General features: G+C 38.0%; 1 protein-coding gene across 1 annotated transcript in view; it reads left to right on the top strand.

The window, feature by feature from the left end:
* Positions 1 to 16,016, top strand: part of itga8 (integrin, alpha 8) — a 249,871-nt gene that overhangs the window by 105,239 nt on the left and 128,616 nt on the right. Inside the window, exons 16-17 of the mRNA XM_039736381.1 lie at positions 7,534 to 7,589; positions 12,469 to 12,623. Of these exons, the coding sequence (XP_039592315.1) occupies positions 7,534 to 7,589; positions 12,469 to 12,623 (211 nt within the window). The remainder of the gene's footprint in view (positions 1 to 7,533; positions 7,590 to 12,468; positions 12,624 to 16,016) is intronic.

Here is a 16,016-nt window from a genome sequence, read left to right as displayed (position 1 = left end):
TTCTGTCTATCCTTCCTAAAAAGGTGTAACGATTTATGTTGTACTCATGCTCATCTTTATTTTTGTGCAGGTTTCTGCTCTTACTATAATATCATAACTATGCTCAGCTACATACAACTCCACCCTACTTGTTTTAATTTTGATACATTTGGCATTCAAGAAAACAGTTTTTAATGTGTTACTTAAGCTACTATTCATATTTGCTATTCCACTACTGTTACTGCCTGTCCCTTCACGTACAGCTCTAAACCAGGACCTCTTCCAATGCCCAACATAGTTAATAAAGAAAACAAAGGCTATTGACTTTTTAAACAAAATTTACAAAAATGTTTCTTTAGTAGACATGGTTCTCTTTAAGTGTGCTTGTATTTCATCTCAAATTTAATGAAACTAACCAGTAAAAAACATCAGAAAAGTCCTTATCCCCTGTAGCTATCTGATGAGACACAAGCTATTAGAAATGTAAATTAAGCCCAGCAAGACATTAGGACATTTGAAAAGAAAAGGAAGCCAGCGCTGTTTTGACCTGCGCTGTTCAACTGTCGACAGAATGGTAACACATGTATGGTGAAAATTGCCAAGGAGACCATCTGACCCAAATCAAAGGCTCTCTAATCAGGCACGTTTCCCATTTGTTTGCAGTATTTTCAGTGAGCAAAGACTGTCCGCAATGGAGTACATGTCAAAAGCCTGCTACACCATCAGTTTACTGCAGCAAGCAGGCAATGAGTAGGAGTAAACAGCTTGACTGAGGCCAGGGTGAGCCATTCTGGCAATACAGGATAGACTGACAGTGCTGTCCGAACAGCACCATTAATCTAGGGAAGTACACCAAACTGATTGGATTTGTCATATTTCAGCTTTGATTGCAAGAACTGACACATTTAATTACTGTCTGAATGTATGTTTCTTTAATGTAGGTATTTATTTAAACGGTAATCATAGGGAATTTATATACAGTTGTGCTTGAAATTTTGTGAACCCTTTAGACTTTTCTTTATTTCTGCATAAATACGACCTAAAACATCATCAGATTTTCACTCAGGTCCTAAAAGTAGATAAAGAGAAACCAGTTAAGCAAATGAGACAAAAATATTATACTTGGTCATTTATTTATTAAGGAAAATGATCGAATATTACATATTTGTGAGTGGCAAAATTATGTGAACCTCTAGGATTAGCAGTTAGTTTGAAGGTGAAATTAGAGTCTGGTGTTTTCAGTCAATGGGATGACAATCAGGTGTGAGTAGGCACCCTGTGTTATTTAAAGAACAGGGATCTATCAAAGTCTGCTCTTCACAACACGTGTTTGTGGAAGTGTATCATGGCACAAACAAAGGAAATTTCTGTGGACCTTAGAAAAAGAATTGTTGATGCTCATCAGGCTGGAAAATGTTACAAAACCATCTCTAAAGAGTTTGGACTCCACCAATCCACACTCGAGACAGATTGTGTACAAATGGAGGAAATTCAAGACCATTGTTACGCTCCCCAGGAGTGGTCGACCAACAAAGATCACTCCAAGAGCAAGGCGTGTAATAGTCAGCGAAGTCACAAAGGACCCTAGGGTAGCTTCTAAGCAACTGAAGGCCTCTCTCATATTGGCTAATATTCATTTTCATGAATCCGCCATCAGAAGAACACTGAACAACAATGGTGTGCATAGCAGGGTTGCAAGGAGAAAGCCACTGCTCTCCAAAAAAAACATTGCTGCTCGTCTGCAGTTTGCTAGATCACGTGAACAAACCAGAAGGCTATTGGAAGAATGTTTTGTGGACGCGCGCTATGTTTGGAGAAAGGAAAACACTGCATTCCAGCAAAAGAACCTTATCCCATCTGTGAAACATGGTGGTGGTAGTATCATGGTTTGGGCCTATTTTGCTACATCTGCGCCAGGATGGCTTACCTTCATTAATGGAACAATGAATTCTGAATTATATCAGAGAATTCTAAAGGAAAATGTCAGGACATCTGTCCATGAACTGAATCTCAAGAGAAGGTGGGTCATGCAGCAAGACAATGACCCTAAGCACACAAGTCGTTCTACTAAAGAATGGTTAAAGAAGAATAAAGTTAATGTTTTGGAATGGCCAAGTCAAAGTCCTGACCTTAATCCAATCGAAATGTTGTGGATGACCTGAAGCGAGCAGTTAATGTGAGGAAACCCACCAACATCCCAGAGTTGAAGCTGTTCTGTACGGAGGAATGGGCTAAAATTCCTCCAAGCTGGTGTGCAGGAAAGTTACTGGAAATGTTTAGTTGCAGTTATTATTGCAAACGGGGGGTCACACCAGATACTGAAAGCAAAGGTTTACATACTTTTGCCACTCACAAATATGTAATATTCGATAATTTTCCTCGATAAATAAATGACCAAGTATAATTTTTTTTCTCATTTGTTTAACTGGTTTCTCTTTATCTACTTTTAGGACTTGAGTGAAAAGCTTTACTCTTTAATCTTTTTCTATACTGTATATAGTGTGAGCAGTAGGGTTTGCAGTTTGGGTTGGACTTTTAATCCAATCAGCTCAATACAAATACAATTACAATCACAGCCAATATACAGACTTTTAAATTCTCTCTCCATCCCCCCTCCAGGAGTGTAGCCCACTGCCTCCCGACTCTGGCTCATGCATGTGTTGTAGTGAGTTCCTTTTATGCTGGACCCAAGAGCACTTCTGGCCATTTGGCTTGGGTCATAAGAAAGCCAGGGAGGTCCTTTCCTGGCAGTGCCCTCAATTGTCCCCCAGGGATCCGTACAGGATTACACTTCTGGACACCAACTCCCATGCAGCCCCGAGGGCTTCACAAAATGGGACTCTATATGAGGGACTCTGCCACTTAGTATAGTGGGAGATGAACTACTCCCTGCCATCCTCTTTTACGGAATCCTGTAGCCTTCAGGCATCTCACTCAGGACGGGAATCATAAGGCATCCCTGCTGGGTATTGCCCACACTTAGTCCATCCTTCCATTATGATATCCATTAATATATACATGATGGTTTCCTTAGATGAATCTGCATGGAGAAGTGCTTAGTGTGTTACGCTGACATGGTAGTGAAGCTTTTCCCTGATGCACACACGCCAGTTCCTTGGGCTTTGTATTGTCAGTTAATTAACTCATAGCTTTTGTTACTCTTTCTCATTGATCTGTTTAATCTTTACCTCTATGGCAGTGGTTCAATTCTTCTCCATTATATGTCTTCTGTTTCAAATCCTACTTGGAAGTTGGACCCAGATTGGGTCCTGTTTTAGATTTTCTTCATTAAAAGTTCAAACATTTGCCCTGAACAAGATTCTTTACCCATGGTATCAGGTGGCTGTGGTCAAAGTAGAACCCTTTAACCCCGGCTGTAGAATTATTCTCTTTAAATGGCTTGAAATCTACATGGCTTCTGACCTTGCACTTGCTTGTAGCATTCTAATTAGAAGAGTGAGTGATATAATTAAATCAGTTTGAATGGCTTTTAGTAGCAATTACGTTATCTAGACAATGTTTCACAAATGAATTATAGTTATTTCTGAGGAGGTCTGCAATTGTCCCGTAACCAAGGCTTTAGGTTATCAACATAGCAATAAATCGTAAAGTACCAATGCTCTGAAGCTATTGCAGTGCACAAAAATAAATAATCAAGTTATATAAATAAGTTGTTTTTAAAGAAGAAATAATCATATTTTGAATTTCAGCACCACTAGTAATTTTCATTGGGATATGCTGAGGTAAAGTAAGTAAGTAGGGCAAAGTATTCATAATTGGGAAAATCTCATCAGAGCCAAACATTTTTTTAGGCCTGAGCCAACATTTCAGATTTCAGAAAACATTGTACTGCTGAACTTTAAGTCCATGTCATCCAAGGGCACCAAGTCGATGGACTATACTGTATGTTGGTGTGAATGCACACAAAGCTCTTATTTAATATCATGAAAGACATTGCAATGGCACCAAATAAATAAATAATGTTAAGTACTGTATATTTGTCACATTTTTCAAACTATTTAAAATGAGTACAAAAATACCTTTATTTGACTTGCTTATATTTTAAAAACATGTATCAGTTACTATCAATCTACTGGGGTATTTCAAAAAGCACACACATTCTGTCCTGTTTAGAGGACTGTTATGCTGTCATTACAAGCAAACCAAGGCTCTGCGTTTTATTGGCAAAGACTGTCTATTGGAGTTCAGTTACCCTTAAAAAGTAAATATCCACAAAGAAATGAGCTGAATAGGGGTCCATACCAGTTTTAAAGGACTTAGATTTAATCAAAATTTGCATTTCTAATGCCATCTGTTGTACATTCCAATATTGTTATTAAGGTTGTGCTGTGCCATATTGCTGTATTCAGAGATAAACAAGCAAGAAAACAAGGGTTCAGGTAATTCAGTGAGCTCAGTTTGGTAAAGATACTGAAAGTGTTTTCTGCTTGGGGTTTACACTGTGTCTAGCCTTGTGTCTGAATGAAGAATGAATTGAAAAAAAAAAGTTTGCTAAGGATGTTGTCTAAAGGGCCCCCACCTGGGGCCTTCTCAACAGGAAGTCATTTCAACATAATGATGACTAATTACAGATTAACGGCCTGGTATCCATTAACAAGCAATTAGGAAAAGATTTACTGTTAAAAGTTAAAATGGGGGTTTCCTTGTCCATCACATTTACCATATCGGCACAAAGTTACAAAAGGATCACTTTTCAGATTTAAATTACAAACTAAAATGTTGATTTTATATACTATGCTATGACTATTGTATTGTTGTGTAACAGTATTATTGTCTCTAAAGTTTCTTTAATCTCATTTAATTTTAAACTTTGCTTTTGACAGGTTGTAGAAATACTGTGTAATTAAACATGTTTCTTTTAAATATTAGATCTGGTTCTTTTTAACTGTTTGAACTTTTAAGTTTTGTATGTTCTTCTAGATTTATTAAAACCAGAAATCAATATCATATAGTGCATTTCTTGGTCATCAAAAATGAACATATAATGTATTTTTCTTTGCTCTTTTTCGTTATTCCTATGTGTGTCTGAGAGGGATTGTTGCTGTTATTAGTTCTGATATTTAATATTTCTTAAGCTTCTACAAAAAGCTGCAACTTCACTTTGGGAAAAATTCAGCATTGACTGTCTATCTATCTATCTATCTATCTATCTATCTATCTATCTATCTATCTATCTATCTATCTATATCTTTCATCTATCTATATAGTGTCTATCTGTCTATCTATCTATCTATCTATCTATCTATCTATCTATCTATCTATCTATCTATCTATTCTATCTATCTATCTATCTATCTATCATATATTGCCTTTCACATCTATCTATCTATCTATCTATCTATCTATCTATCTATCTATCTATCATATATTGCCTTTCACATCTATCTATCTATCTATCTATCTATCTATCTATCTATCTATCTATCTATCTATCTATCATTATTTCTGTAGTATCTTACTATTATCAATTTTTTATTATATACAGTAAACATACACATGTGCCCTTCTGCTCCACAGTTTAAAACTACAAATCAAACAATTCTGACATGGTTAAAGTGCACATGGCAGACTTTCATTTAAAGGTATTTGCATACCCGTCATTCACACCATATAGAAATGACCACACTTTTTCTACTGGTCCCCCCATTTCAAGGCACCATAATGTTTGGCACAATTGGCGTCCAGGTGCTTGATATTCCTCAGGAGGGTCTCATGGCTTCATAAGATACCTCAGCCTGCTTCTACCCTTTGGAGTCTGTAGTTGCCATTGTTCAACTTGAGGGTGACAGCAGTGCACTTAAAGTCAAAGAAGCCATTTTGAGATTGAGAAACAAGAATAAAACCATTAGAGGCATGAGTAAAATGTTAGGATTACCTAAATCAACTGTCTGGAATTTCATTAAGAAGAAGAAACATATTGGTGAGCTCAATAATCATAAAGGGAGTGGTAGGCCAAGAAAGACCTCCACTGCCAATGACAGAAAAATCCTCACGATGGTAAAGAAAAAGCCTCAGATGCCTGTCTGACGGATCAGAAACTGTCTTCAGGAGGCAGACGTGTGTGTGTCATAGACGACTATCAGCAGAAGACTTCATGAACAGAAATACAGAGGTCACACTGCAAAATGCAAACCACTAGTTAGTCAGGACAACCAGATTACAGTATAAGAAAAAGTACTTAAAGGAGCCTTCAGAATTCTGGCAATTGTGGACAGACAAGACAAAGAGTAACCTGTATCAGAGTGATGGCGAGAACAATGTGTGTCGACGTGAAGGAGCTGCCTACCTCATCTGTTAAAAGCATGGTGTGCTGGGGTATAGCTTGGACTTGTATGACTGCCACAGGTCCCGGCCCATTTCTCTTCACTGACGATGGAACTGCTGACTGCAGTGACATAGTGAATTCTGAGGTATATAGAAACATCTTAGCAGCTCAAGTTCAAGTAAATGCCTCCAAACGTATTGGACGGTGCTTCATCCTACCACAAGATAATGATCCCAAGCATACTGCTAAGACAACACTGGAGTTTTTCTGAGCTATAAAATGGAAAATTCTTCAAAGGCCAAGCCAGTCACCGAATTTAAATCCAATTGAGCAGGTCTTCCATATGCTGAAGAGAAACCTTAAGGGGACAAGCCCCTGAAACAAGCAGGAGCTGAAGAAGGCTGCGTTGAATGCTTGGCAGAGCATCACCAGAGAAGATCCTGGTAATGTCAATGAATCGCAGACTTCAATCAGTCATTGCATACAAGGGATAAGGGATAAAGTACTAAGTATGACTGTTTAATAGACCTGCCATTGTGATGTCCAAAACATTATGGTGCCCTGAATGGGGGGTCGTGTGTGGGGGGGTCATGTCTACATGGTGTGACTGAAATGTATGCAGGTACCCATAAATGAAAGTCTGCAATGTGCACATTAGTCACGTCTGAATTGTTTGATTCGTCATTTTAAGCTGTGGAACAGTGGAGTGAAACAAGGAGAAATGTGTCTTTGACCCAAACACTCTTTTGGGCACTGTATGCACTCTGTACACATCTTAAAGTAAATGTTATTGTAATTTTGTTTTGAGAAGCACATTTGACTAGCATTCAATACGTTAAATGTGCTACATAAATCGATGTATAATTATTATCTCAATTAAATGTGAAATGACATTTCAAAAGAAAATCCTAATTTGTTCTTTAAAAGTTCAGTTATTTAATGTATTAATTTATGCATGTTTAATTACGCAGAATGCTTGCAGGCCACATTGAATGATTAGCAGAGCAAAGCACTAGCATTCCTCTTGTCTTTTTATGGAAAGAAAATGCAGTGCAAGGTTAAAGTTGATTTGAATCCAAACAACACTTGCAAGCCAAGCATAAGAGTTACAGACGCATGCGATGACAGGGTTGCACTTATGAACAGGTTCTTTTTCTTTTAAGCCAGCTTTTTATGATTGAATGCAAAAGCATGTCTTATTGAAGTGAGGCAGCAAGAAAGAGGAGCCATTGGTAAAATATGTCTTTCTGTTTCTCATACCTGTACAGCTTGACGGCAAGAGTTTGTGCAACTGTGTCAGGTCATGGCATTCCACATGCAGTAGGTAAGAAGCTGCTTTTGATTCTTTTCTTTTTTCTTTTTTTTTTTTTTTTTTTTGGAAGGTCTGGTCTCTTCCCAATATGGAAAAATGAGCACCTCTTTATAAAAAAGATTTGCAGAAGTACATCGAGGGAAAAAAAAAAAAAATAAAGCAATGCATTGACTTTCAGAGCAGATAATTAATTCCAAATGAGAAACAGTCTGGCACACAGAAAATGCTTAACATAGTGTTGCTAACAGAGTTCAGACTTAGTCCTGTCCCTGACTAAATATTAATACACTTGTATATTTATAGATGCAGTGCTTAGATTCAGACGGCAGTTATTGAAGCAATGCTATATTTATTTATGGTATTTCAGACTGAAAGCTGTGTGAAGTATGCTTGTTGAGTTTGAAATAGAAAAATGTTAGTTTTTGTACAATGGTGAGGGACCTGTGCCTAATAATATCTTGTGGTTTGTGATGATGTTCAGAATAGGCTCGTGTATGCGTTCATCCCACTGAAGCAGCCAGAAAATGATTGCCAAGAACAACATGTAGTTTTAAGTGTCTGCGCACGGCCGAATACTTAATCATTTTGACAGAGTGTCCCCTAATCTAGATCTAATGCTGTACAAATTTATTTAATAAAAGTAGAACAGTGGGAGGTTTGTACTGAAGATATGGGAGCCTACCCAGTTTGAGAGACTGTAAAAAGATCTGGTTTGCCTTTTGGATTTTTGGTAAAATCTTTGTTTCTGTGTCTTCTGGAACCAACAGGCAGTAGCCATGCAGTGAAATTCTAGAATAGATTTTTAAAACTGTTTTATGGACTTTGCCATTTTGGTATAAGTGCCTGCACTTTCTCAGCCTTAGTAGAGTTGATTCTGGGAGGAAGGAGCACAAAAACACACTGAAGCACAATGGCTATAAACACTATAAAGCTCCGGTATGTTTCTTTAATGGGTTTGAGTATTTTTTACCTTCAGAATATCCGTCATTGTTATGAAAAAGTTTACTTTTAGGATAGCCACGTGGTAGAAAAACTAATTTATGTTTTACATATGCAAAAATATCTTTTGATCCTCATTTTGTTCAGTTGGCATAGCACCTTTACTGCCCAAGAGTAAAGGTGCTTAAGCATTCCCTGGCAACATTCCCTAAAAAGATTTAGTGAGTTTGTGTGTGTGTGTGTGTGTGGCTGAGCAAATTCTGAAATAAAATTAACCAAAATGTTTGAGTTGATGGGGTGACCAATCTGGAAAGAGGTCGGATATTATATTTTACTAGCTGTGTAAGCCCATGCTGTAAAAAGCCTGGGGTTCTAGAAACTGTTGAAATCGTCAGAAAAAAAAACTGAAATGTAGAGATGTCAGGTAATTGAAAGGAACTACTCTGGGCATCTCTCTCCTAGGAGGATTCATTTTCCGGATGTGCTGACCTGGCTTGTGTATTAGTAGCGGGAGGAAAAGTAAAAGGGATACCATTTTGCCGATGTTAGCGGCTAAACGACTTTGTCATCTTTCTTCTGAGGTTTCGTTTTGTTGACATGCTGGCCTCGCTTGTGTTATTAGCTACTAAGTGAGTTTCTGTTTCCTCAGAGGTGGAGCCCTTACCCCGTCTCCACCTCTCATTTCTGGGCCGGACAGACAGACACACACACTTCCAAGCATAGACGTTTATATAAGATGATTTTTCAGAAGTGCTTTAATTCAGTTTTATATATGTGAGTAAACAGGGACCAGACCACCTGGGCAAACTTCTAGACAACCAATAGCTGCCTTGTCAGTGCAATAGGAATATTTTGACAATGAAAAGGATCTATCCATCCATTTTCCAACCCGCTGAATCCGAACACAGGGTCACGGGGGTCTGCTGGAGCCAATCCCAGCCAACACAGGACACAAGGCAGGAACCAACCCAACGCAGGACACACACAGCCACCAAGCACAATTTAGAATCGCCAATCCACCTAACCTGCATGTCTTTGGACTGTGGGAGGAAGCTGGAGTGCCCGGAGGAAACCCACGCAGACACGGGGAGAACATGCAAGCTCCATGCAGGGAGGGCCCGGGAAGCGAACCCGAGTCTCCTAACTGCGAGGCAGCAGCGCTACCACTGCGCCAACGTGCCGCCCTTGATGAAAAGGGGGTTTCACAAATTCAGTAAGTCAGTTATGAAATTCCATTGATCATATGCTCTCTTGTTAGTAGCAGAAGTGTTACATTTGTATTGTTTGGAGCAAAAAATGAATGTATTCATTCATTAATATTTTGTGTTTTGAAGATTATGGTTGAACAGAGCCTACATGGTTTGTTTGGCAGGAGCCAAGCCATGAAGTGGTGCCAGTCCATTTCAGGGCCCACCCACAACAGGCATATTCAGAATCATCAGTCAGTCTGAACCTTTTTGTCTTTGGCTTTTGGAAGTCAGAGAAAACAGGCATTGCTAAAGATAAATGGTGTGAAAGAGCTGAAATTTGAAACCAGGGCTCAGAAGCTGTGAGGCAGTGGTGCTAAGCACTGAAACACTGAAATCTGTAATATTTATGAAATCTTTTGTAAAATTTGTGAAATGTTTGCCCTGAAGGAAATGATTTTTCCTGTGTATGAACAGTAAACAAAAGAGTCACAACTTGCTGATTTCCCACTCAATTGAAATTTCTGCTGCTCATCCTTCATTTGTACCAATTGCTATTTTGATGTTCACATTAGTTTTATTGGATAATTTTAACTTTTGTGATAATTTTAGTCAAACATTTATTATTGGTGATGGAGCCCTGCCACGTTGTCCATATGACCTTTACATATTCTCTCTACGTTTTCCTTTGAGTACTTCAGATTACCTCCCACATCACTTAAGACATGCAGGACAGGTTGATTGTCAGTCACCAGACTGTCCTGTGTGCATGTGAGTAGGCCCTGTGACGGGCATTTCTTGGACATTTCCCTGGAAAGGCTCTGTCCCTCCATAAATGTTATCTTATGATTATTAGCACAAATAATGAAAATAATTGTTATAACCAAATTTCAGCTGTTGTTTTTTTCAAATTATGTACAGTGTATAAGAATTTTAGTGAAATCACTGGAATTTAACATGCAACTTTATGCCTTTGGCTAAATCCACACTATTAGATATTCTTTATAAAGATTCAGACATTAGTCTCTGCTTTCACCTTTCATCCACATTTCTTTATTGCTTTTGACACTTGAAATGGGGACTTTTGAAAATACTCTCCAGAACTTTGCAGTGTGAATGGATAAATATTAAGAGTTTTGATAACAGATTCTAATAGCACTCTGATTGAATTGTGCTTATTAACTGGCCCTTCACAAGTGGTTCCTGCTTTTTCAGCTGCTTTTCTTGCCTTATACTTGTGAATTACTGTCATTATCAATTCCATCTCATCGCCAGGACTAAAATGAAATCTGTTTTTTTCATTTTGGCCATTGATGTTGTCCATGCAAACACAAGCTGCAAATGAATGTCTAGCCTGGAGGACACTTCCTCTTCCTGTTTCTGCTGATACGTACATGTCCAGTGTAGACGAATGGCTACGTCATATGCATTTTCAGTCCTTTTAGTGTGGGTGGAGATATTTTTGTAAATGATGTCAAAGTTCTAGTGTGAATGCAGATCATTTTTAATTAAAAAATGCTGTTTTAAAACATGAACATACTGTATATATATGGCCTGAGTGAAAATATGGCAAGATCTGTTAGCAGAACACGTATATACAGTACTTTAATGAACTTTGCTGATTTGAAGTTATATTGACATGGCACAACTAAAATTCAGGTTTTGGTTTTGCTTTACACACTGAAGTGCTAAAGTAAATCCAAATCATGATCAACGGTTATCAAATGTCTCACATAGGAACTGTGGATAGTTAAGGCTGTTGTCTACATAAATGGAATGACTGATAACTCTGAGTGTACTGTTTGCAGTTCTACAATAAAGGATTAGTTGAATGTTTTTCAGTAACGCTCACAGAGTATTACATTTTTATTTTTACAAAAGCATCCAAAAATTATGTCAAACTTATTAATGCTTGCAAAAGAGAGACAAAGGCAGAAAAAGTTTTGGGGGACTCCATCCCATATATTGTACAGAAAACAACAAAAATGCAACTGCAGTTCTGCAGAGTAGTCACCATAGACTGAGTCTCCAACAAAACAAAGACTGAAGACAAAGGCTATGTAGGAGGTCAAATAGCCCCAAAAAAGGAAGAGGCGGGATAACAAGTGTAATTACCAGAAACATGGGCATTGTGGGCATGGTCGGTAACAGGAAGAGGAATATTAGGTCTGGCTATTCTCTTCCGAGGATTTGAAAAAGGGGGAGAAGAAGTGTGAGTCCACTCATTAACCCCTGTCCCAGCGATTTAATCTTAGTTAGACCCCCGAGTTGCCTCCAAAACACATATGTGTGACATGTTTTTATCGATTGCCCTGCAGGTTTTCTGTACTTGGCATTATTTAGGTTTTCATTGCTTTTTGAGAAATAGTGGATGAACTCAGGGACTCAACTGTTCGACAGGCCAAAGGTTCAAAATGTCCCAGAAGGAATTTGTCACATACTCGTTTACAATGCATTAGACTTTGGCATAAATTATACAACTAAATGCATTATTTTGTGTTGAATGTTTGAACAACATTTTACAGAGGTTTATTAGTACCGTCATTGAGGTATTTTTAAATCTGTGTTTATCAGTTTTAGATAAAATAGCTTGCAGTATGCATAACTTCTCACCTTGATATCTGATCTGTTATTAAAATCATACAAATCGGAAATCAGTGAGCATTCACATTTTCACATTAGCTTGTCCTGTACATATTAGAGATTTAAGAGTACATCTCTGGTGTCAAGTTGAGAAAGAATTAAGTTTTTCTTTTTGTCGCCAGACTTGTTGATCGAACTGAACCTAGATTGGCTGAAACACAAAGGTGCCATCAAGAGGGTCTTATTCCTCGACACCCACCAGCATCAGCAAATCTTCCGTTTACGCATTGAAAACAGGAATCCCCAGAAATGTCAGAACTTCATCATTTATCTTCGGGTAAGTACCAACACAAACTGATGTGGCTTATGTAATGGCATCTTTGTGCGTTGAAGGTAGATGATTTTTTTTTTTGCTACAAATATGTCTGGGCAGCAGATGTCCATTTAAAATTTCATATATTTCAATTTTATGTTTCATCACTGACAATTTCTTTTTCAAAAATGAGCAGCATTCAGAATTACAGGTACAACTCAAGAGTTAATGGCTTTACTAAAAGAATTTACATGTTGATGGTTTTAAAGGGGTCAGCAAAGGAAATGCTGTATTATAGCCAAGAAGTGTATTTACATTAGCCGCAAGCAGTTATTTGCTCATTTGCATTAGCCATGTTCATTTACCGCAGACATTCAACATGTCTAATTATTAGTGAGCTACCTTTTAGTCCGACCAGTAAGATATTAATTGCACACACTTATTATTCCCTAGTGTACATAAGGACCATTCATCCAATAACAGCAGAAAAATGACTCTTCAAACCATTGCAAACAAATAAATGGTTCAAAGAAAAAGCAAGATTGTTATCAGGTTTCCAAGGGCGTCGCTGTAAACCTTCAATTTGTGACATCCTGTGAGATTCTTTTTCATAAAAAGGCAGACTTGTCTGTTTTGCAGAACATTACATTTTTGATTTTGATTGAAATCCTTTATATTTGTTTAATGATTATTACAATGGTTCTTTCTCTTCATTGTGTTAGACCTGAGCATGTAGACACAAGAAATCTGCATATAAGGTCAAAAAAAATGTCAAACAGCTGTAAACCAAGTCCAAACCAAATGGGTTTTTACTTTCTTTTCAGGGCTGGCCTCATTTTAAAAGCCGCAATGTTAATGACATGGATGAGGGAGTGAAAGTAGATGGGCAAGTCAGGGTGTGGAATGACAGAAGTCTTCTGCAATTTGTGTAGCTTCACCATACTCCATATGCTTCTGCCCAAAAGAAATCTCATAATGGAGTACCCTTGCCCTTCATTTCAGACGAAATTTCTAAAAGGCTTGATTAACAAGCATATCTAGCAAAATCCCGACTCTCCATTACCAAATCACTAGACAAGTGCAGCTTAAATAAGGCTAATGACAGATACGTCCTCTGAGAAGAACAAACAAAGGCACATTTGAATAAAACTCATCACAGATCAAACCTGTAAATACTACCAATTGTAAATCTTCATCCTCAAAGCTCTTCCCTGTGTACTAAAAACAGGAAAAATCTCATCGTAATATGAAAACAACACTTGTGTGTTTTGTGGGTTGAACACAAGCTTCTAAGTCCCTAGAGCCTTTGCTTGCTGCTGACACATACAGTATGTGCCAGCTCTATTAGTAATACATCAGGCTTCTCATGTGTTGTGTCCAAAGTAAAAAGCATGAATATTCATTTATAAATTGACTGTAAATGTGCACTCTAGTTTGGACAAACTGCATTGTGTGCTTTTCTTTAAATGCACCTCAATGTTTCCTTGCAGTGTCTGCTCTGCAGAGCTCCCTACACCATGTCATGCATACTTTGAAGTTCAAATCATCTACCAGTAGTGCATGAGAAAAAACAAATCCATATAGGGCTTTGTTAATTTACAATCTGAATAACAAAACAAAAAAAATATAGTAAACCTGGGGATTAAATCCTAGCCGAACCAATATTTTAGTCTTTAAAATGAGCACATGTGACCAGGATGTCTAGTCAGCTATTCTGAGTCAAGGATTAAGAAGTGATTAAGTGTGGAGGTCAAGACAAAAACAGAAAGAAAGCTCATCATACAGTTGATGCCATTTTACACAAATTATGTTGGCAACATATATATTTATATCCTTTGTCACCCTTGCACAAAAAGTAAAAGAAACACCTACAGTGGCACATGGTTTAATACCTTTTCTAAAAACAGAATGAAGCATCAACTTGTTTGTTCTGTGCCCTTTAGTTGAACAAACTTACCTTAAGATATAATGAGGTAAAGCACAACTGAGCAGCAAGCAAACAAACAAACAAATAAGTTTATCATGCCTTGCCGTATAAGCCAGGCAGGCTCCTGCTAATGAGAGCAGCACTTAAGGTTTTCTCCATTATAAGAGAAAGGGTATTAAGTGATTATGTGATGGGAGAGATTGAGTGATTTGAGGCTATCAATTAGTAATGAATCAGGGGAAAAAAAATAAGTGGTCGACTGAGCCAAGTGAGTGAGTTATAAAGCTTGAAATATGGATAGTAGCCTGTAAGCCATTCAGCTAGTCAGCTAAAAACTCCATGGTGGGGCTACGTCAGTTAACTTTGAAAGTTCACAAGGGAACCAAAAGCAGTTATGTTGGGCCGAGTTGCAGACTAGTTGGAATGAGTCGCTGGGTAAGCCACACTACACAAATGGTGATCACAGGACCACTCTGGGACAGCTCCAGACTCAAAACGTTTATATAAATGAGGTCTAGGGCTGAAAGTCACTGGAAAAGTCATGTAATGCGATAGTGCCTTCAGTGAGAGAGTGAGTGAGCAATTGAATGAGGTGATGAATAGTTATGACAACAACAATATAATGCTGTTAGTGTATAACCAAATAAATGCCATCATGTACTTAATAAATCAGTGTTTAGTTTGAATTTGTACATGAGGAAATGAGCAAGTAAGTTATTTCTATAATGCATTTTTTTCTCTGAAGGAGGAGTGAATTACAGTCTGTCATTGAGTGAGCAAACAGCTGACTGATGTGAGTGAAGGAAGTCAGCGAACAAGTTAATGACCAAGGCAACTAATAACTTGTACAATAACAACAGCAACTTTCATTTCTATAGCACATCCTCTTATATAATACGCTACCGTGGCTGTTCGTTTGTCTGTCCAGGATTTTAAATCACCTGTAGCTCGCAAACCATTTCACCTATTGACTTGAAATTTGGTACACATATACTACATGACGTCTACTATCCGCTTTCGGGGTGATGATTTTTATTACTCTTTTTATTTTTATTTTATTTTATTGTAGAATCAACTCTCGGCAGCGCGCAGTAGGGCGGCCGTGCGGCGCATGCTTGTGGGCGCCGTTCTCATCCCTACCACCTTCCCCATCATTTCCCCTACCTCATCATATCTTTAATCATTCTTGAGGCAGATTGAAGACTTAAGTGCAAGCTTAAGTGAAAAATTAAAGAAAATGTACTAAGTAATTGCAACACAAAAACTAAAAATCAGTTTTAACGCGAAAAGATGCCGACGAAAGAAGAGAAGCAGCGGGCCGCTAGGGTGGAGAAAAGAAGAGCTGCTCTGGAAGCAGCAAGCGCATCAACCTCTGAGCAAATGAATGCTAAACGTACAGAAAGAGAGTATGAAAACTAGGAATGCTCAAGTCAAGTGTATTCACTGCACGTTATCGTGCAGTACGACGTTACTGGTTTTAATATATTAGA

Source organism: Polypterus senegalus, chromosome 15, assembly GCF_016835505.1.
Source record: "Polypterus senegalus isolate Bchr_013 chromosome 15, ASM1683550v1, whole genome shotgun sequence".
NCBI classification, from domain to species: Eukaryota; Metazoa; Chordata; class Cladistia; order Polypteriformes; family Polypteridae; genus Polypterus; species Polypterus senegalus.
The sequence above is the reverse complement of the archived record's forward strand: the minus strand, read 5'-3'. Positions and strand labels throughout refer to the sequence as shown.